We start from the raw sequence: 23465 nt of genomic DNA on the forward strand, positions 1-23465 counted from the left end.
GTTAGACGGAATAAGGGTGGGGAAACAGTGCCGGTGTGCTAGCAGGGAACATGACAGACTCTGCGAATGGAGCGACACCAGAGCCGGTGGACGGAACCAAGCGGCCTCAGTTCGGTACTCGGTTCCTCACAGACCCGCGGGAAGTGTTTCAACACAACGCCTGGTATGTTAAAGCCCGTGTGGGAGCAATGTCTCTGAATAACTCTAGTGAACGCTCTTATAGCGCTATGGGTCTGTTTACTACACACGTTTCCTTATTATTAATCATTATCAATATGGCTGTTGTTGCCTGGGTGTGTGTTACACCGAACCATTTCCGACTTTGGGGGTTTTAATAGCCGGGTCTTGCATCCAAAAACGCGCAGTACACTAACAACACTGAAGTGTGAGCGAGCGACACACACACACACACACACACACACACACACACACACAGAGAGAGAGAGCGCGCCTACTGCTATACATACTGGTGTAGTACTGTAGCGACTTAAACACGTGATTGCTACGTCATCGTCTTGCTCATGGATGGATGGATGGATTGATTTATAAATGTATAGATAAATAGATGTGTATATGTAAATGCACTATATTTTCAAAACTTTGAGGTCATAAATATTGATGTTGAAGTTGATGTGAACGCAAAATGTTATTATACCGCATTCAAAGACGTCCTATACAGTTGTGTGCCTCCTGCTTTTTTGTAACAATTTGGAGAAGAAACACAAATGTCAGGAAACATCTAATGTCCCTGTTCTTTGGTCCATGTAGAGTAGATGAAAGTTTCCATGGTATGGATAAATGGGTTGGTTGGTTGATTGATGGATTAATGGATTGATTGAAGCCCAAAGGGAAATTGTAATGTTCCAGCAGCCGGTACACAGATATATACACAACACTGTACAAGCAACAAGATGAGCACACTGCTTCTCCATTCCTCAGGCATCCTCTCACCTTTTAAAATCTTGTTAAACAATCTGGGTAAAAACTCCACTGCCATCTCTCCTGAACATCTCCATGCTGGTATGTCATCTGGTCCTACTGACTTTCCACTCTTCATCCTCTTAATCGCTGCTTTCACTCCCTCCTAACTAATCCTATCCACTTCCTGCTTCACGACTGCCACATCATCCAACCTTCTCTCTCTCTCATTTTCCCTATTCATCAACTGCTCAAAATATTCTGTCCATCTGTCCACTCTCATCACTAGTCAACACATTTCCATCTCTATCTTTTATTGCTCTAACTTGCAGCACATCCTTCCCAGCTCGGTCCCTCTGCCTGGCCAATCGTTACAAATCCTTTTCTCCTTCTTTAGTGTCCAACTTCTCATACAGCTCCTCATATGCCTTTTCTTTTCTTTCGCCACATCCCTTTTTACCTGCTTCTTATCTTTCTGCCGATCCTAATTCTGTTTTGCCAACCTCTTTCTCCTAATGCTCTTCTGCGCTTCCTAAATCCACCACCTTGTCTCTGTCTTCCCTTCTATTTCCAGATGTCACACCAAGTACCTTTCTAGCTGTCTCCCTTATCACTTCTGCAGTAGTTACCCAATCACCTCTTTACCAGCACCGAGCCCCTGTCTGACCTCTTCCCTGAATCTCACACTACAGTCTTCCTAATTCAGTTTCCACCATCTTATTCTTCAAGTCTTCACTCTCCTCCTCTTCTTCTTCACCTCCAAAACCATCCTACAGACCACCATCCGATGCAGTCTAGCTACACTGTCCCCCGCCAACACCTTACAGTCTCCAATCTTTTTCAGGTTGCATCTCCTACATAGAATATATTCCACCTGTCTGCACCTTTCTCCACTCTTATACGTCACCCTATGATAAAATGTGTTCACCACTGCCATTTCCATCCTTTTAGCAAAATCTACAATCATCTGCCCTTCCACATTCCTCTCCTTAAAGCCATACGTACCCATCACCTCTTAGTCCCCTCTGTTCCCTTCAGCTACATGCTAATTTAAATCTGCCGCAATCACCACTCTTTCATTTCTAGGTACACCTTCTACCACTTTATCTAACTCACTCCTCTTCCATCTCACAGCCCACTTGTGGAGCATAGGCACTGATGAGATTTATCATCACCCCTTCAACTTCCAGCTTCATGTTCATCACCCTATCAGAAACTCTCTTCACCTCCACTACACTCTTACTGTACTCTTCCTTCAGAATCACCCCTACACCATTTCTCTTTCCATCCACACCATGATAGAACAATTTAAACCCACCTCCAATGTTCCTGGCCTTACTCCCTTTCCACTTGGTCTCCTGAACACACAACATATCCATTTTTCTCCTCTCCATTATATCAGCTTCCTCTCTCTCTTTACCAGTCATAGGACCAACCCAAACCTCCACTTTCCTCCACTTCTTTTTTCCCTGTTGGTAAACTGGGTTTTGACCGATCCGGTATGAAATTCTGATTTGTGATCTGCATATTTAATTTGGCACATGTTTTATGCTGGATGCCCTTCCTAACGCAACCCTCCCCATTTATCTGAGAACTGCTTATTAAGGTGCATTAATGAGATATAATGTTGCCTATTAGTAATATACCATCACTATGTGCTTGATGATTGTATATACGGGTGCGGCTATTAATCAAAAGGAAGAATAAAAGTACATGACCATATCAGTGCCATCAGGTGGAATACCAAAGTGTCTGTAGATTAAGATGCATTGATGGGATTTACATTACGGTTAATAAATGAGAAAGTGCACAGAATGTATATGTCCCTATTTACAGTATATGGATGCCAGTAAAGGAGATCCCTCTCCTGACACAGAGAAGAGTTATTGTAAAGTCTGACTACAGGTTTTCTGTGAAGGAGGTGTGCGTGTGTGATATAAAATATAGCATATCTTTTTTATATAAAAAAATTACATGGATAAAATGCTGAAGTGTATAAGAAAAAATAAACACTTTGGGAAATCCTGATATTGGAAATGAAACCTTGTTGTAACACAACACCCAGTTGTAGATAATGTTTGCACTATGTGGACCAACAGACCAGCAAAAAAGTGCTGTGAATGTACTCTAAAAGCAATTTTAGGCTTGATGCACTTGTACGAGTGTTTCACTGTGGGTTATATGGTATGTGCACCTAGTGCTCTGCTCTTATCTGGCTACTCAGTGTATATTCTATGACATTATTGTATTTCTTAAACACTTCCACCCATTATAATAAATAAATAATAATTTCTATGAATTTCTGATTCTACATTAGGCTCAATGAGTTGAAACAAGAGCTGGTTCATGAAGGTTTAGTTTTTTTCTGTGTTGTATTGATTAATAGGGATAACGTTCAGTGGTCTGAAGAGCAGGAAAATGCTGCCCGGAGAAAAGTGCAGGAGAACAGTGAACCTCTTCCAGCAGAGAAACAAGGTGGGTACAGCATGTGCATGAGTGCAGCTTCCTGCACTGCGTCTTAACCACTAGACCACCAGGGGAATCTGATCTTTACTAATTACATAAAAATTTGTATTATTGTAATATCTGTTTAAAGTAGTAAATAAAACATTTGACAAGTAATTCACAATGTTTGTTGACAGTTTTCAGTACATGTACAATTCCCCTTGAAAAAGAAACCATCAAAAGAAGAGGGTCAAAACAGAAAATCTATTTTTAAAACATTATATAAAAGGGTGATATAAGTGGGGTATTCGAGTGATATTTCAAGTCAAATTCATATTTTACTTGTCACACACATACATACAGAGTACGACATGTACGACAACGCTTTATACGACTGTCTAACATTTAACACGAGAAACGAAATGGAAATAAAAGTATAAAGTACAGAAAAATATATGTATATACATGGATGCGTATCGACAGAGTACAAATTAAAGTGATTTAGTGTGATTGTCCTTAAAGTGTCTATGTGCAGTATAGTGTGGTGTAAAGTGATATTTGGATTTTAGTCTTATGATATGAATAAACTATTAATAACACAAGTTCTCACAATTAGGTTTATTAACATACAAGTATAATTTTATAATAAATAAGTCAACATGACCTTTTTTTATTATTATTATTTATTAATTTTTTCCATGTAATATTTATTTTCTGTTTTTCGAATTTGACACGTACATCATTTTGAATGAATGACATTTAACTCGAATATATACTTCAGCTAAAACCTTTATTGGTTGACCTCTAAGAGGATAGCTTGTGATCTCACTGACATGTACACGCTTCTGGTCAGAATCTGCTGTTTAATTTTCTTAAGTTTTATATTAATGAAATGTTCTGATACAGTATTATTACTTCAGTACCAGCTTAGATTTCACAAAGCGTACTTGATGTTGTAAGGATTTTTTTTTTTTTTTAAGGAGTCACCAATGTCTCAGTTTTCAGGATGGAGGGCCTTGTGCTTTCTATGTAACATGATAAAGTGTTATATTTTCCTATAAGGACCAGGTTTATTGTTTTAATATTCTAGCATAATTTCTTCCATTGTTCTTTTGAGCCTGCATAATATATTTCTACCAGTATGTTTATTTTTATCCCCTTTATTATTTTTTTTTTTTACAACAGATGATTTTGAGAATAGAGCCAATGAGTACTGGAACGACTTCTACGGCATCCACGAGAACCGCTTCTTTAAAGATCGCCACTGGCTCTTCACTGAGTTCCCTGAGCTCGGCCCTCAGCGTTCTCAGAGTACTGGAGAAGAAACAGCGTCTGATGAGGATCTCGTCCAGACCACGGTGAAGCTGGAACTGAATGGTGAAGAGACACAATCTGCTGTCAACGAAGAAGCAGCAGCGTTTCCCGGAGCTTCGGCCTCCTACCGCATTCTGGAGGTTGGTCAGCTCATATACGTGTGTTTGTGTGCAGGCACGTGTGTATATATTGGGGGCGTGCGAGGTGATCTATTAGTCTTTATATGTAAATAAACGCGTGTTTTGCCTTAGGTAGGCTGTGGAGTTGGCAATACAGTCTTTCCCATTCTCAAGACAAACAAGTAAGACATGAGCACTTTAACACAATACACTACTACAGGAATACCCAGGTGGTGATAATCGATTCTCTAGCTGCCATATCTGTTTACAGGCCAAAAAAAGAAGAATATCTGTTCAAGTAAAATTCACTTTTAACGCATGTCTAAGGACAGTTGTTGAGGTGACAAACAATCGCCCCAGTAATTTTTCTCTTTACTGCTCAGTACAGGGAAATAAGTCCAAATAACCCCACAAGATACAGATGCTGTGGGTAGAAATTTTGTTGAAAAGTAGCAGTAGTAGTAATAGTCATTTAATAAATTTTTTCTTTGTACTTTATACATCTTTATATTCACAAACACTTTTGAACATGTCATTCTTTTCTTTCGTAATTCAGTGATCCAGGTCTTTTTGTGTACTGCTGCGATTTCTCCAACACAGCTATTGACCTCGTCAAGGTAAGCGAGAGGGTCATTAAAATCCAAAACCCTCATTAAGTACTGGAACAACTTCTACGCCATACATAAACACCTTTTTTTTTTTTTTAAGATCGCCACTGGTTCGTTACTGGTTTCCACCAAGTTTGTAAGAGGAACACAAGAAAAAAAAAAGAATCATGCATTCATTTTAATGATCGGAAAGAGGAAATGGATGTAATGTTTTAGAAGCTAAAAATAATTTTACTCACATGTGTGTGTGTATATATATTTTAACTTCGATTGGACAAAAAAAAAAAAAAGAGAGAGCAACAAAAGGCAAGCACATTGTTCATGTACCAATCAGCTACGGCATGTTCATGGTATGAGTTTGCTTTAATGTAGCTAACAAACTAAAGTGAGGTTTCTATCTTCCAGTTAAGCATGCAAAATCCATTTGCATTTATGAAAGCATTGTTTTTGTTTTAAATACATAATTCTTCAGACATTATTTGACACCATATGACATCATGTTAGCTATATACTAAGGATCACTTCCTTTCTAGGCAAAAAGTTTGGAATCATGCCAAATGAATGAAGCATTCAGCATTGGTTTGTATGCAAAATGATTTGGTTCAAATGAAAAAATTATCTGGCTTTTTTCTAATATTCTTTAGATGCAGTTCTAGAGCAAAACTAAAGACTATACAGAAACTTTAGACATGTTTCTGCTGATCAGCTACATCATAAGGGACATTTCAGTTTTTGCCACTGTTCCTTTAACTCAGGAGTCCCAATTTTCTGGTCAAATGACCCCAAATAGACATTAATATTTTTCCTTTAATTCCAGGTTTATAATTGGGCTACTTTGACATTTCAACAGTTTATTATACAGTATATTCTGTAAATAACATAAATATGTTTACCAAAAAAAAACAGTCACAGGCTCTTTCTTTCCGAGTTAGCAGTCTAGTGCGTAATGTTGTGATGTTTTAGGAAAACATTTCACACCGGGGTGTTGTGACGAGGCACATCACTGCATAAAGAAGCCTTTCTGTTTGACAGGATGTATGATTTTGCATGCATGTGCACAGCAATGCTCCTGCTTATTTTACACATCAGGAAATTTGAAAAGCAGCACCCACCAGACAGAACACCCAAAGCCAAAACATCTGTGTTCAACACTTTTTATGAAATGTTTCTTTAATTTAATGCACGGCAAATCTTGTTCTTATGGTTGTCCTGAGCTGCATTCTAATGTAAAAACTCAATCTAGCATTCAAAAGTAATTACATGAGAGGTTTTACATTCAACTCCTAATTGCATTAGGTAACTAGCTTAGTGTTAGTGCTCAATGATGGTCCAGAATAGGGCGTAAGTTTTCCATTTGAGACACAAAGCTGTTTTTTTACAGTCTGATTAATAAACTTTGCAGTCGAACCCGGAGTACAACCCATTCCGATGTCACGCCTTTGTCCACGACCTGAGCGACGTCACAGATGCCTATCCAGTGCCAGAACAGAGCCTCGATGTCATTGTTCTCATATTTGTCCTCTCTGCTCTCCACCCTGAAAAGTGAGTGTGTTGATGCATAGGACAGATTTTAGTGCACGTCCCCTCTTTCTAGTCTCAGGCGAACGTCCAGATGACTCCAGAATGACTGGCTGACCCAGACAGCTTAAGAAGATACACTATGGGGACTAAAGATGGGGATACCTGACTATAAAATAATTGTACTTTTATAACATTTAATCCCAATTAAGCCCCTAGGTTCCCTGGTGGTCTAGTGGTTCGATTCCCGGTCAGGGAACCGACCCCAACCATTAGGGTTGCACAAGCCAGTGCACTCTAAGTGCCGGTCCCAAGCCCAGATAAATGGGGAGGGTTGCGTTAGAAAGGGCATCCAGTGTAAAAACATGCCAAATCGAACATGCGGATCATGAATACGGATGATCCGCTGTGGCGACCCCTAATGGGAGAAGCCGAAAGAAAGTTTAATCCCATTTAAGACCCCATCTGCCGTTATAACAACCTATTGTCTTCTGGGAAAATACTCCATTAGATTTCAGAAAGTGTGCTTGTAGAAATTAGTTCTCATTCAGCCACTAGAGTGTTAGTGAAGCCAGGTAATGCTGTAGGGCGAGGAGGCCTGGGGTGCAGTCAGCAGTCCAGTTCATACCAACGATGTTCAGTAGGTTTCAATAGACTCCATAGCAGGCCACTCAAAATCTTCCACGTCAAACCATTTAAAGCATATGTTCTTTAAAGCCAGAAGAGGTTTGGGTGAAGGGAAAATCTACTGCATGCATGTAGTTTGGGGAGGAAACGCATATAGCTGGAAAAGTCAGTTGTCCTAATAACTTTGCCCGTATAGTGTGTTTCTTCGAGAAGATGTTACGTTACCAAATTTACATAACTGTTAAACTGTTATTCCTGTAAATTCGAAAAAAAATTTATTTCATTGAATCATATAATTATCTTATTATTAATGCTTATTAACAATATAAAAATGTAATGCAAAAAATGTGTTTATTTTTTTTTCTGGAGGATGCAAAGCTCCATTAGTAAGCTGGCTAGTTTGCTCAAACCCGGTGGGGTTTTGTTACTGCGGGACTATGGACGCTACGACTTGGCCCAGCTTCGCTTCAAAAAGGGTTGGAACTTTAAAATGCCTCAGATGCACGTGTCATTCTGTTCTGTTCTTTTGTCAGGGTGTTGTTTGGAGATTAATTTTTACGTTTTTCACGTTTCAGGGAGGTGTTTATCTGAAAATTTCTATGTCAGAGGAGACGGAACACGGGTCTATTTTTTTACTCAAGGTAAAGAGCACACACACACACACACACACACACACACACACACACACACAACATAATGTATCCAGAACATTGCAGAAAGGTTTCTAGGAGTATACCATGTGTATGAATGTGGTTCTGTAGTCCAGCTTAACCGTAAACACTAACAGGTACACAATTGAGTCCAAAAGTCTGACACCATATTAAAACTAAGAAATGCTCCATTCAGTTTTATCCGAAATTAATAATTGTGTGTAATTGCTGTATCAACTCCTCGCTTTGTGCACAACTGAAGTCTGAATATGGCTTCTACAGAAATGCAGCACTTTATTTGTCGCGTCCAGTACAGCTTTTTTCTTAAAAAAAAGAATTGCTGTGGAAATTACATTACTACTACATTTCAAATGATATCTGTAAGTTGATCTTACTTGATACCAGTTTGTTGTGTTGTATTTCACTTGCTACTCGTATTTTATCCATTGCTCTGTCTCAGTTTTTTTCTCTGCCCTTGTTCTTACAGAAGAGCTACATGATATGTTCTGTGAAGCTGGTCTTGAGAAGGTGCAGAATTTGGTGGACAGGAGACTGCAGGTGAACCGGGGGAAACAGCTGACCATGTACAGAGTCTGGGTGCAGTGTAAATACCGCAAAAACACAAAACCTCTGCAACCTGCACCGTGGGACTGAGACAGGAAAAGCAGGGAAATCCACAGCAAACAAATAGACACTGAGTGGAGAGATGGACCTTTTGATTTATAAGTGATGAGAAATTTGAACATGTTGGAAATGCTTTTAAATGTTTTTAAACATTTATATTGTAAAAAATTAAAGATGACCTGTTTTAGTAAATACTAGTTTGTCTTTGAGTCTAATTTGAGAAAGTTCTGTGGAGATAAAGATAGAAATTGATTAAAACTAACTATTGCATGTTCCTGTAATGTTCATATTTAAAAGCCCAGGTACTCTGCTAGAGCATTTCTGAACCACAAGTGTTCCAACTACTCACTTGGAGGCCTGGAGACTGCAGAAATAATGATCAGGTTTCAGTTTAAAGTCTGTTTTGACATTCACTATACACGTGCGTGACTGCATGAAATCCTTTTCTGGATTGTTATTTTGGCACTGCATAATTCCATCCTCTCATCCCTGTTTCAAACTATCTTGGTACTGACAAACCTTGACAACACAGACATAACTTTTACACTACAGTGGTGTGAAAACGTGTTTGAATGATTGTTTTATTTATTTATTTATTTTGTGCATGTTTTGTCACACGTTAATTTTTCAGATCATCAAACTAATTTAAATATTAGTAAAAGAATAACACAAGTGAACACAACATGCAGTTTTTAAATGAAGGTTTTTATTATTGAGGGAAAACCATATCCAAAACTAGATGGCCCTGTGTGAAAACACTTTTTCACACAACTGTATTTTGCCAAATATTTGCTCTTATGATTCCCTTAAGATGTTCCTTTAGATTATGGAGGGTGCTTGTGGAGATTTGTGCTTATTCAGACACAAGGGTGTTAGTAAAGTCAGGTACTGATGTAGGCGAGGCCTGGGGAGCAGTCAGTGTTTCAATTTATCCCAAAGGTGTTTAGGTCAGAGCTATATAGCAGGAGATCTTTCACTCCAACCCATATCTTCATGAAGTTTGCTTTGTGCGCAGAGGCATTGTCATGCTAGAGCAGATTTGAGTCTATTAGTTCAAGTGAAGGAAAAGGTAATGCTAATTCATCCAAAGACATTCTGTACATTTGTGTGCCTTCAGCATTGCTATAACAGCTTGGGAAAGAACCACATATGGCTGGGAAAGCCAGGTGTCCATATAGTGTATGTAGTTGTGGCAGTGTAGACCCAAAGCTTGCCAGAAGAGTGCTCCTGACATCATCGACAAAGACATCGGTTTTTTACTTTAATTTGTCCTTAATTTTTACAAGTGCAATAGGATGCTGAGATCAAAAAGCATCTGCCAAAAGGTGATTGAAAAATTTTATTTTTGAAAAATTAGGTCACACAGGTTGAACCTCTGTACTGCCATAAAACATAGTCTTTGTGTTTTTACCTATACTAAGTTAAAATGATTACATTGGGATATACTCTACTCAGACATAACATTATATATATTATGTTCCTTATGATGTATAAGGTCCACTGGTGGTCTAGTGGTTAGGATGCGGCGCTCTCACCGCTGCGGCCATTCGATCCCCGGTCAGGGAACCAACCCAATCCATTAGGGTTGCACAAGCCTTAGTGCCGGTCCCAAGCTCGGATAAATAAGGAGGGTTGCGTTAGGAAGGGCATCCAGCGTAAAAACGTGCCAAATCAAACATGCGGATGGTCCACTGTGGCGACCCCTAATGGGTGAAGACGAAAGAAAGAAAGAGAAATGTTCCTTATGATGTATTCTACATTGTCGTTCCACCTTTTTGCTTCCAAAACAGTTCTGATCTGTCGAGCATTAACAGCATTAACTTCTTCAGCAATTTGAAGCTCAAATCTTTCGCTTGCCCATTTTTCCTGCTTCTAACACATCAACTTTGAGAACAAAATGTTTACTTGCTGCCTAATATAACCCACCCACTTACAGGTGCCATGATAAAGAGATAATCATTGTTATTCAAATCTTCTTTTTGTCTGCTCCCATTAGGGGTCTTCACAGCAGATCATCTGTCTCCATACTACTCTGTCCTCTACATCTGCCTCTTTCAAACCAACTAGCTGCATGTCTTCCCTCACCATATCCATGAACCAATCAGTATTATTTAATTCACTGGTCATAATGTTATAACGTCATAATGTTATGCCTAATCGGTGTATGTTGGAATTAAAAATCCAGGGTACCTTTCTTTATAAAAGTTTTAACACATCCCAATCATTTTGTCTTCTTTTATTAAAATGCATACCCATTTCTAATGAAAGGTCAGATATGCTGTTTTTCTTTGTTGGTTGTTTTGTTTTTTGTTTTTTTTTTTATGAAAAGTTGAAAATAATAAATTTTAAAAAATTTAATAATATCCAGGTCTAAAACATTTACAGGTCATTCATTCATTCAGGTTCAGTAAATTTACACCTCATATTGTTGTTTTTTAACAGAGAACTATGTGGTCATCTACTGTAGCCAATCCACTTTCAAGCTCAAAAAACTGTACATTTTAAAATGATTTTTCTGCTCAACTTCTTACCTGTTTCATGTTCTACCTGCAAATTGTAACTCTTTTGATTTGTTTATTTATTTATTGCAGCTGTTGTTTGTTTTACACTATTCTGTGAAAACTCTGGAGACTGTTGTGCATGAAAAAGATTCCTAGAAGATAAGAAGAAATTTCTTCAATTTCTAAAATACTCGAAAACTCATCATTGTCTCTTATTGCAGCATACACTCACATCAACATTTATTGACATGGTATATAAGATGCATATGTGCACAACATCTGCAAAAATATCGGATAGAAATGTGTGCTGCATTTTATTTTATTTTTTATTTTATTTATGAGCATTTGAGCATTAACGGAACGGATACACCGATACACTCTATGACAAATTGCTCTGATTAAAAGTCTGATCGGATTTTAATTTCTAGATAAAGATATAGGATCTGTTGTTTGTGTTTCTTTAAATAAAAAAAATGGCACAGTTGGAAATGTGTTGGTGTATACATTTAACGAAATGTAAGCAACAGTTGAAACTGATGTTTGTTTCAGTAGGGTTCAAGTCAGGGCTCTGGCTGGACCACTCGAGGACATTCACAGAGTTATCCTTAAGCCACTTGGCTGTGTGTTTGGGGTTGTTGTCATGTATGAATGTCAACCTACAGCCCAATCTGAGGCCCTGAGTGCTGTGGAACAGGCTTTTATTGAGAATATCTCTGTACTTTGCTCCATTCAGCTTTTCTTCAACCCTGACCAGTTGCCCAGTCCCTGCTGCAGAAAACAGCCCCACAGCACGATGCTGCTACCATCATGCTTCACTGTAAAGATAATTTTGGACAGCTGATAAACGGGTCCTGGTTTCCTCCAGACGTACTGTTTAGAATCGAGTGTAAGCCGTACACTTCAATCTTGGTTTCATCAGACCAGAAAATCTCACTAGCCACTAAATCATCTAGCCACTCTGCCTTGAAGCCAGGATCAGTGACAGGCTGCAGAGATGATGTCCTTCTGGAACTTTTTTCCATCTCCACACAGGATCTCTAAGTTCAACATAATTTTTTTTGTAGCCTTCCCAAGATCTGTGTTACATAATGTCAATCTTTACAGTATGTACCATTTCTCCGGTTTATTTGAGTAGTCTCAAATCCCATCAAGATCTTTGTTTAAAGTTGATAAGATCACACCTCCTTCAGCTCTTTGTGAAGTGCAGGCGAGAAACAACTTATGCTTCACAACTTTGTGCACTCTGTTGATTAGGGGTTTTCGTGAATCATGGTTTTACATATTTTTATAGATTTTAACACATCAACAAAAGTAAACTGAATATTTAAAGATGAATGCAGAGTACATTTCCACCTCGAGTTAAAAATTGGTGTGTGTGTGTGTGTGTGTGTGTGTGTGTGTGTGTGTGTGTGTTCAGCATCTGTGGCGGCAATCAGGGCTTAGTAACATCATGAAGTACCACTTCTAACAAAACCTGACCATGTATTCAAACCTATGAATTAATTACTAGTAACTTAATCACCAATTGTTAAACGGTAAAAGGTGTTCTGACCATGTTGTAACGTTAATGAGACCTTTGTGTGCAAGACATTAAAGGGAAAGCTGGAAAACTGATGGTTTCGAGTAGCTTTAAAGCAGCATGCTTTGGTTCTGAATGTCCTATTAAGTAACATCATCAAGGTATTCACATTTCCAGGTGAAAATTTTTGATACAAAATCAATAATAATGCCACTGAAACACAAGGAAAAGTACAGTTTCTAAAAGTGTAGGGTTTATTCAGGACCTTTTATTCAAATGTTGAACATTCATTAAGACGTCTTATAGGAAAAATAAATATTTTTACGGAATGTATGTTATGTAGAAACGGGGCGTGGTCGATAGCCCGAAAAAAATCTTGCCCAATCTCACGAGAAAATATGAGATTTTACCGATTATTGTTTACATTGCGAAAGATGAGAACCGAACCGAATCGCCCCGGATTTTAACTGATCATCCTGGGGAAGAGCTTCACTTCTTACCCACGTCGTGTTTGCTCTGGGGAGAGAGAGAGAGAGAGAAAGAGGTGCACACGGGACTCGTAGTTGAGACGCAGCTGTGATTACTTGAGGCGTTGAGCCCCGGCTCGGTGCTGCTGGCCCGCAGTAGAGACATCGGCAACGGATCCATTCGAGAAGAGGCTCGAGATTGAAGTCGCTCGGAGCGGTGCAGCCTTGACCGGCGCTGTTTGGAAAATCGCAGTGTAGGCAGCATGCCATCGCTTTGTACGATAATAAAAGGGGAGTATACAGCCTGATCAATTGACACATCGTCTTTAAACCCGAAACGTAAGGAGAGAAAAGGTTGACCAATTCGAGGCCTCGTGTCGGGAGATCCCGCATCCTACGCTTGCTGCTCGGAGTCGGAGCCGAAAACCACGCGTCTTGCGCCGCATCGTCGCGCTGGCGAGACTCGGGGATTCGAGGCCTTGCTCGGGAATGTCTGGCTAACCCAGGACGAGGGCTGTAGTGACAAAGAGGGGGAGAGCGGTCACAAACTAAACCCTCAAAAAGAAAATAAATATATACATCACAAGTCAAAACCGTCGACAGTTCAGGTAAAACTAGTACTCTGTAATGTTTTATTGTTAATTATTTGCTGACTGTCAAAACTTGCGAAAAAAAAATCGAACCAGCTGCTGGGTTTAATAGCACAAGAGTGCAAACAATGTCTTGATCATGGTGCCAAACCCCATGGGTCAGACCAGGTTAGCTTCAGCTAACACCTTTTTGTTAAGTGGCTAATAAAAATGTGAAGAAGATACATGAAATGGCACCTTTTTATTCAGATGTGTTTTCAACTCCTTGTGCTTTTAAGACTATTATAGGTTACATGGAGGTTTCTCTTAAATCAGTTTGTCTGTTAGCTCTAGCTATATAGCTTGCATGGTATTTGGCTCGAGTAAAGTATTTTCTAGGTCAAAGTATTTCCTTGGTTGGCTGATTTTCCTAAATGTGAGTTTAGCTTTTACATTTTGAATAAATTGGCTAGGAATAACTTTTGTTGCATCCTTAATGATTGCATATTTCGGTTCTAGCCTTATGGTTTGATTGATTAGCGTGTATATGTTAGCTAGCTCGTTGGACAGCTGGGTAGACTTTAGCTGGCATTGTATTGATTTCATGTTTTGTTTAGTTTTTTTTGTTTTTTTTCCTTCCAGCCACCTTTTCAGACTTGCTACTGACTTATTAAGTTATTCAGGTCCAGTTCTGCCAGTCTGGCTAAGTAGAGCAGTGTTAGTCAGGGGATATGTGATATGATGGGGTGTAATTGTTTTCAGTAGTTTGTACAGCACAGATTGTGTCTTGGAGTCGTGTGATTCCTGACTTTACGATGCTGTAAGTCTCAGGCTTAGTGAAACCGCAATCCGAGGTCTTAATAATGCATGCATCAGTGGCCCATGACTCAACATGTCACACAGACGTTACTGTGGTATCAAAACCTCACAGCATCACTATGGCTACGTAATGAGATGCAAACCATCCCCTCTTTCTGTCTCCCTCTCTCTCTCTGTCTTTTATCACAGTCATGATGGAGGAACTGCATAGCTTGGATCCTCGGAGGCAGGAGCTACTCGAGGCTCGATTCACTGGGGTCGGAGTCGCCAAGGTCCGCCATGCCGACACACTTCTCTGGTCTTTCAGAACCCCATTCATCATCATCACGTTATACGTTAATACACATTACTTCCGTCCACTACAGCGTCAAGACAATCTTGTCCTAATCTTTTTGTATGCAATCCGTTTTAATCGCCACTTCCCTGATTTGATGCCTTATACGTTGCTGAAATTTAAATTTAATCACCGTTGTATTGAGGCTTGTATTAAGTTTGCCCTTGCTGGTAGTTTTAAAGACCTTCAGGTTAGTCCCATTTTCATAGGATGTATTTGGTATATATCCAGTTACAAATACTGATTATTGTGCAGCGAGTACTAAAGTGAACACATCAGTACCGGTTTTTAAACATCCTCAGGACACAAACGATCACTGAAGACACGCAGAACTGATACTGACGAAGTGTGGGATTACACTAGAAACCAACATGTGTAGAAATAAAAGGCGAGCTGCACAACAGCATGATATTTAACGTAAGACACCGTTAGTGAGAATTGTCTGATGTCTATTGTTGTGTGTGTTTTTAGTTGAATTGTACATGTTTTTTGTAATCTGATAGATCTTTGCACACACTGACAGCTTGCCCTTTTAGATATGTATTGCTGGATTGTACTGCTCTAAAGCTGAACTAACAACTGCTATTTAAATTATCTTGTGTGTTCCTTAATACACATGCATGTGAATAAGGCCATATGCAGATTGCCTCCTGAATTTGGCCGGATTGCAGAGTGCGTCATGTCCAAACTTTAACTCCGGTGATTTTAAATGTATTTATTTTTTGGCAGATGACAAAGCAGTAAAGATTAGATTGCTCTCTGCTACTGCCTAAAGCACAATCTGTGTGCTTCGCATAGGGTTGTTTAATTTGAAGGTGTAAGGTGTATCGTTAACTAGGTAGTCACAGGGACGTGTGTGTATATATATTTTCCTAATATTCAGAATGTGGCAGAACCACATATCGCAATGATGATTAAACTGTGAAACAGTGCAGAGGCAGCGGAAACCTTTCACCAGAAACACGAGTCTCTTTCGGGATGCGCGTCAGGGCAGATTGTCCTGTCTTATTGTGATTGTGAATAATTCATGCTTTTTTTCTACTGAGGCTGAAGTGGCCTGAAAGAGAGATGATTTGTTATAAAAAAAAAAAAAAAAAAAGACTTCCTCTTCACCCCACCCCATCCCGCTGTGTCCCTGTGTGCAACCTTGAAGGCTGTTGGCATTGCAGGACTGTGGCCTGATGGGATGGAAAAATGTCCAGGGGTAATGAATAGCAGCATTTGGTTGATTCGAAGGCCGTCTTGGTGTCGCAGCCGAGCCCCGCACTCGTAAACAGGATGTTGATTTCGTAGCAGCTCTCGTGCCTTAGCATTTGAAGTGCCGTACGCGTTCATTTATTTGCCGTTTCTTTTCTTTCTATAGGGTTCCGGGCACAACGAGTCATCCAATCATAGTCTGTGTAGCGTGGGCTCTCTGAGCGACAAAGAGCTTGAGGTTAGTTACAAACACACACACACACACACACACACACAAGTATTCTAGCTGAACACAGCCTGATGCATCACTATCTAAGATTAGTTTTATGTAGTTTGGCCAGGATCCTGTGCATACTTTTCCTGTCAAAGTCGCTTAATATAGCTTCTCCCACAGCGCTGATTAGTCAGTAGGTGCTGATCTTTCTATAACAGCAGCTCTGACAGCAGTGGTGGTGACAAGACAAATCACAGGGATATATTAGGTTGTTCTAATTGTTCTATTGTCAAACACCTAATTCACAGGGACTCATCTGGCATAAAAGACACAGTAATCTAAGCCCAATAATGAATGAATAAAAAAAATACACCGATCAGCCATAACATTTAAAACCACTTACATGAACAACAACCCATTACAGTGGTACTTTTCGATGTGAGGGATATATAAGGCCTCAAGTAAACAGTCAGTCTTTGACGTTGATGTATTGGAAGCAGAATAAATGATCATGTGTAAGCATTTGAGCAGCATTCGATACAAGACATGATGATCAGGTCACAGCATCTTCAAAAAAAGCATATTGTTGTTAATATGCAGTGGTCAGTATTTATCCAAAATGGTCCAAATCAGGACATGGACACCCAAAGCTCACTGATGCACATAGGAAACAAAGACTCACAATGAAAGATCTGTGGGATGTGCTAAACAAACAAATCTGATCCTTAGAGTCTACGTTGCTACTTAAAGGACTTAAAGGATCTGCTTCTAATGTGGTACTAGATACCAAAGCACACAATCCGAGGTGTTGCGGATTCCATGTTTTGATTGATCTGAGCTGTTTTGGTGGCATAAGGGGGACGGACCTACACGAGTGTACAATCATCGATTACGGTGAAGCTTGCAAACATTCATATAAAATTATCCGCAGGAGTTTCCAGCGTTTTTTTCGCTTTGTTCGGTTTATGAATCGTGAAAAAGTGTTGCTCTTTATTGTGATCTGTAGAAACCTACGTCTGTTGCATTGCATTTTCACTGTAATCAGTGTGTCGGTTCGTGCCCTTGACCCCAAGTACAGTACAGTCGCAGCCTGAACGTAGTTGGGGTGTGGTTTTGGAAGAATGTCAGTTCACTGGTTTCTTCATTCCTACTTCATTGCTCCTAAAATAGTCAAGCTTTTCAGAAGTACTTCTAGAACATGTCACAAATGCCTTTAAGGCGATAATATATGCAGCTCACACCAGGAATTTCTTAGACATACTTATTTTTTCATCTATGTGAATTTTATTTATTTAATATTTTGCTGTTGGAAAGGATCTATAGTGTGTGTGTGTGTGTGTGTGTGTCTTAGTAGAACTGTACTGTCTGTTTAGTCATAAAGAGCCTGTTGCCTAGTCTGCAGGTTGTGTAAAAACACTTCTCATCATCTTCAAGGAATGTCTAGAACAAGAGGAATTGTGTAATGGAGTCATACATTTCTGTTTCATCTGCTTTTTCTCTCTGTCTTTTTCTCTCACAGACACCTGAAAAGAAGCCAAATGACCAGCGAACACGAAAGAGAAAAGGAGACCCATTTGACAGCCAAGGTAGTTTCTTTCTTTCTCTTCTCCCTTCCACCCCCCTCGCTCCAAATTTTTGACTCTTCAATTTTTTTTTGGTGTTTAATCTTTCAAGCCTTATTGGCAGGATTTCTGTAGGTTAAAGCAGGATAATATAACTTGCGTGCATTTTAAATATTAAGAAATCAGCAACTGAAATCATGTGATAGGTGTGTTAAAAATTCTGAAAACAAAATATAATAATACAAAAAAAATTCTCTTTTGTCAGCCAAAGCAGGAAGTCGAGGACACAAAATCAGTGATTATTTTGAGGTGAGTTCTGTGTGTGTGTGTGTGTGTGTGTGTGTGTGTGTGTGTGTGTGTGTGTGTGTGTGTGTGTGTGTGTGTGTGTACTTCAGTACCAGACATCCTAATCAGCTTTCCTATTAAAAAACAGAAAAGGTTTACTTTTGTAGCATCTTGTGAAGCATCTTTAAGTTTCTGATTAGTTGTTAGCGCAAACCTTAGTACAAGATACAAGGTTCCAAATGTTAAAATTTCATAGCGCTGCACGAAATTTTCGCATTGCGGTTAAAAAAGATTTCTGCCGGAATTATCGTTTTTGCCAAAAGAAGAAAAAATAAGGCAGAAAATCTGCTGCCTCACCTCCTGTGTTTAACGCTCAGATTATGACTCTTGCTCCGGCCGTTATCACAGGGCTACCTAGAAAAAGGGCACTCATGTCAGCAGTAGGGACGTGTTTTATAGTATAATGTCACTGCTACATCATAACTGTACACGTATCTTTCCATACAAAGAGCGATTTCCATCGCCTGCACAGATTGCAAGCAGGTATTTAACAGCTGTTGTCCTTAAATCGAAACCTGCCACTTTTATTAAAATAGAAAGACGTCTTTAAAAACTTTATTCTCAACTTGTGGCTACATCTGTTGGTTTTAGTTTGTATTAAGGCTGTTTTGCACAATGATCTTTAAAATGTATTGCATTTAAAAGAAGTCAGTGGAGAATTACATATCCAAGTTTGTTCTAAAATATTTTGTTTAATAAAGCTTTTCAAATTTGATGTGATACTACATTATTTTATCAGTTTGCAGTTTTTCGGTTTAGATTAATATAATTGCACAAAATTAAAAAGTTTTGATATATTGATACAATCAATTATGCAAAAAGTATTTGCGTTATGCCATTTTCGGTTTCTGTTTTCGGGCCAGAAAACGGTACATCCCAATAATTTCTCGTCCGTTTTGTCGTTATTCACGTTTTATTGATGCGTGATATTAGGCTCGTAATTATGTTTACTAATAAAATGCCAGCAGCAGAGTACTCGCTGATGAGCAAACCTTTGGAACACTGAGTGCTTCGGCCTTTTTTTTTGTGCAGAAAGGTGTCTTTTATAAAAAATAAAAACCATCTTTTAAATACCATCCCTTAGATTGAATAGCTTGATTTTTATTTATTTTACACAGACCAAGTAAACATAATGTCCTCGTTTTTCCTTTCAGAACTTGTTGTAAAGCTTTATTAATCAAACCTCAAAGCATATAGGACTTCATTTAGTATCGTAATAAGCAAATAGCATAGTGACTCACTGTAGTCTACTTATTATGGACCCCTGGCTGATGTTTGTGTTTTGTGTAAGAACTAGCTGGAAAAAGGTGTTTGTGAACTCCTGAAATAATCGCCGTGTAGATGAGGACCTAAACAGTTTGTTACAAATGCCCATAAGAATGCAATATGTTTGGACAGTTTGAAACGCAAGCTAGACGCAGTGACTGTGTGCATTAGCCTGAGAACTGCTACGTAAGGTTAGAGAGTACTCAGGATGAGACGGGTGAGGCTGCTGCAACTAGGTTGCATTTGCGAGCGATCCAGCAGTCTTGTGTTACACGAAAAGATGGCTGCCACTGAGAACCGCTTCCTGTAAACAGCAACATATGGCATTGCCCCTTAAATGAATGCAGTTTGAGTTGTTTGGATTAAACTTTGATGATATGCTCAGTTCACAATAAGATGAGAGCTGTTTTCTGTTTTTATACTAACCTCTCACCCTTTAAGATAACAATTCTCTCCCTGTTTGTCTAGTTTGCGGGGGGTAGTGGTACTGGCACTAGTCCGGCTCGTGGTATTCCTCCTGTGGTTCGCTCTTCCCCGCAGCACTCTCTCTCCAACCCTCCTGCTGCAGTGAGTCTCCTGCTCTCACTCTCTCCTTCATCCATTTCTCTTTTCTTCTGCACTCCTGTTGCCAATCTGTCATTTTTCTCTACTACTCTGGCTGCATTACCTGTCTATTCACCCAGCTGTCAGATTAAAAGTTCATTAGAATTAAGATTTTAATGGTGCAGCATGTTTATGTACTTAGAAGCGGCGTTTATAATGTTACGCAATGCAGCGAATGAATGTCTATATATTTTTTTAATTGTTTTTGTTTGGCAGGTGCAGCAAGGAAGCCCGTCCTCTATCAATTCCAATACAGACCACTCTCATTCATCGTGCGTCCTTAAACCAGCTTTCACACACACGCAGCACCGGGCAACACAGGTACCATAGAGTCTCTCACACACTTGTACCTCATGACACGTTACATTATAAGTAAAGACGATAACGTAGAATGTGTTTGGCGGCACTTTTGAAAGTTTTTTTTGTTCGTTTGTTTCTTACTCAGTCGGACATGACTCTAGACAAGCTGGCCGCATTGGAGAACAGTAAGAGTTCCGACCTTGAGAAGAAAGAGGGACGGATCGATGATTTGCTCAGGGTAAGCACTGGGGAAACCGCACACTTTAGGGTGGCATAAGAAGCCGGTGATATCAACCGTAAAATGTTATCCGAAAATCGGACAGAAATACATACCGCTTTTTTGAATCGTTTAAATCCTGCTTCCATTACCAAGTGTTCATAAGGAGGAAAACATTTATTCAGAGTAAAGGACACATTCTTGTGGGCTGATAAAATCTGCTTTTGCAATAAAAACAAAAAAAAATTACAGTTGATGTAAAATGCAAAAAATCTTGTAAATGCTGTGCAATTGTCCCATGAACTTGCCTGTCCTGACATGCATGGACTTGAGTTCACAGCATGTATGTTTGTGTTGCAGGTGAACTGTGACCTACGCAGACAGATCGATGAGCAGCAGAGAATGTTGGAGCGCTGTAAGGAACGCCTTAACAAGTGTGTGACCATGAGCAAGAAGCTGCTCATTGAGAAGGTATGGACACCTCGCTGCTGTGTGGCATTGGGGATGAGGGTTATATAATGTGAAGCCCGTGTTAAGTGAGCCCACGTGTGTGTTCAGTCGAAGCAGGAGAAGATGGCATGCAGGGACAAGAGCATGCAGGACCGTCTCCGGCTGGGCCATTTCACTACTGTGCGACACGGCGCGTCTTTTACCGAGCAGTGGACCGATGGATATGCATTTCAAAATTTAATCAAGTAAGACCTCGACCAGTATCAATTGATCCATATTTTCATTTCCAGTACTGATTTATGATCATAAATTTTGTGTTATTAAATTGTGTGTAGCACATCGTCTCAGATTTGAGCTTTAATGGACAACTGTAACCTCAGAATGACAAGTCATCAGTCAGCTAATAATCCAAAAATAATAATTTAGAAAATGCAAAGAAAATTTTATTCAGAAATGTTATATAAATATATGGTTATATATAAACCAGTTTAACTGTTCGTATAATAGATTTTTCTGTTTTTCCCTTTGGAATGCCTTTTTGCTTTTTTTTTTTTTTTTGGCTTTGTGCAGTCATTTTTCAGTCAGATGTCATTTGCAATTTTCATTTTTCTTAATTGGATCAATAAACAATTCATTACCAACATAATTTTGCTATGTGTAGCTAAGTAACTACACATACTTTCTAAAAAAAAAAAAATCATCTTATCATGAGCATTAGGTGCTATAGTCATTTTAGCATAGTTATTTTCCCCTTTTGGGGAAAAAAAATATCCATCAATTGAGATTCTATTTATTTATTTATTTTTTGTTCAGGCAGCAGGAGCGGGTAAACTCTCAAAGAGAGGACATTGAGAGACAGAGGAAGCTTCTGGCTAAGAAGAAGCCACCCAGCGCAGCCCAGACTCCGCCACCCAACCTGGAACCCAATAAACGCAAGAACAAGAGCAATGGAGCAGAGAATGAAATGTGAGTTAAAAAAAAAAAAAAAGGTGGAAGCTCTATATGTCGGCTGCATTATGTATTTAAAATTATTATTATTTATTTTTTTTTTATACTTTTTATTATGCCTTATGTGCTATCTCTGTGTTGGCAGGTTATCACTAGCGGAATATCATGAGCAAGAAGAGATTTTCAAATTGAGACTTGGTCACTTAAAGAAGGTAAAGAGCATGGCCAAGTCAACCAGATGTCTGCTTTCTTTACTTTATCATGCTTAATCTGTTGGAACAGACACGGCATTCCGTGTTCGGAGTGTTTATTATGGCGATCTGTGTTGAGCCTAAAAAAAAATTGTCTTCTGCGTAGGAGGAAGCAGAGATCCAAGTTGAATTGGAGAGGCTGGAACGAGTGCGGAATCTTCACATCCGAGAGCTTAAGAGAATACACAATGAAGATAACTCCCAGTAGGTCTCCTCCTCTCGCTGCTGTTTCACTTTTCAGTTGGATAATGCTCCACTGTTTACATGAAAGCCTGCTTATAAAAGATGTCCGAGAGCTGTCATTTGCAATATGTGACAAGTTGCCATGATTTTTAAAATGACAGCAGCTACTTTTAAACAGGCTTACCAAAGTTGCTAGGTAATTTAATCAAGCTTTTATAACACCTGAACAATGACGTCGTTCCAGTTTCGAGATGTTCTTTTGACTTAAGAATTCAAAAAATTCTTTGGACTGCCCTAACAACAATTTGATACAAGTGTGTTTTTATGTTCCCAGTACAGTAAAAGCTAATTGCGATTACAGATGTTCTAGATGGAGTGCAGTTTTATTTTTCGGGGGATATTCTGGAACATTCCTTTAACATTGTGTTTTTATTTGCTTTTGTCAGGTTTAAAGATCACCCCACACTGAACGACCGCTACCTGCTCCTGCATTTGCTCGGCCGAGGTGGATTTAGTGAAGTCTACAAGGTAGGAGAATTACCATGTGTTACCATGTCTTTCCACATTTTAGCTTCGTCACTTAGTGTTGGGCAGCAACACTGGAGCTTTGACTGGCCTCCTAGGCTACATCCAGGGCTATAGCCATCTTTTATTCATCACTCAAGAAAATTGTGTGTTTAAAAGTAAATGATAAATAAAATATTTACAAATGCAGGAAGTGCATTGCTATATTGAAGGATCATATAATGTATACAATCTCTACAGTTACACTGTAATTAAAATATATATAATAGGGGTGTAACTGTACACGTATTCGTAACGAGATATTTTGGTACAGGGCTTTCGATTCGGTTCACGTGTAGTACACTAATAATTCTATATTAATAAATAGTTTTT

General features: G+C 39.1%; 1 protein-coding gene across 3 annotated transcripts in view; it reads left to right on the forward strand.

Annotated features, from left to right (window-relative positions):
* The window catches only part of tlk2 (tousled-like kinase 2), a 29784-nt gene continuing 6319 nt past the window's right edge, over nt 1–23465 (forward strand). The window contains exons 1-21 of one of the 3 annotated variants that reach the window (XM_083567353.1): nt 1–163; nt 3305–3393; nt 4549–4817; nt 4929–4978; nt 5353–5413; nt 6807–6946; nt 7919–8025; nt 8125–8190; nt 14888–14970; nt 16396–16467; nt 17963–18029; nt 18271–18314; nt 20085–20183; nt 20436–20540; nt 20665–20757; nt 21097–21207; nt 21295–21431; nt 22000–22152; nt 22280–22346; nt 22492–22589; nt 23015–23096. In XM_083567353.1, coding sequence (XP_083423479.1) covers nt 51–163; nt 3305–3393; nt 4549–4817; nt 4929–4978; nt 5353–5413; nt 6807–6946; nt 7919–8025; nt 8125–8190; nt 14888–14970; nt 16396–16467; nt 17963–18029; nt 18271–18314; nt 20085–20183; nt 20436–20540; nt 20665–20757; nt 21097–21207; nt 21295–21431; nt 22000–22152; nt 22280–22346; nt 22492–22589; nt 23015–23096 — 2106 coding nt within the window. In that variant the 5' untranslated portion in view covers nt 1–50. Of the gene's footprint in view, nt 164–3304; nt 3394–4548; nt 4818–4928; nt 4979–5352; nt 5414–6806; nt 6947–7918; nt 8026–8124; nt 8191–13177; nt 13919–14887; nt 14971–16395; nt 16468–17962; nt 18030–18270; nt 18315–20084; nt 20184–20435; nt 20541–20664; nt 20758–21096; nt 21208–21294; nt 21432–21999; nt 22153–22279; nt 22347–22491; nt 22590–23014; nt 23097–23465 lie in introns of those variants that run through there. The other 2 variants (XM_083567351.1, XM_083567352.1) reach the window with 2 other exon arrangements.

This window comes from Silurus aristotelis (assembly GCF_946808225.1).
Source record: "Silurus aristotelis genome assembly, chromosome: 17".
NCBI lineage: Eukaryota > Metazoa > Chordata > Actinopteri > Siluriformes > Siluridae > Silurus > Silurus aristotelis.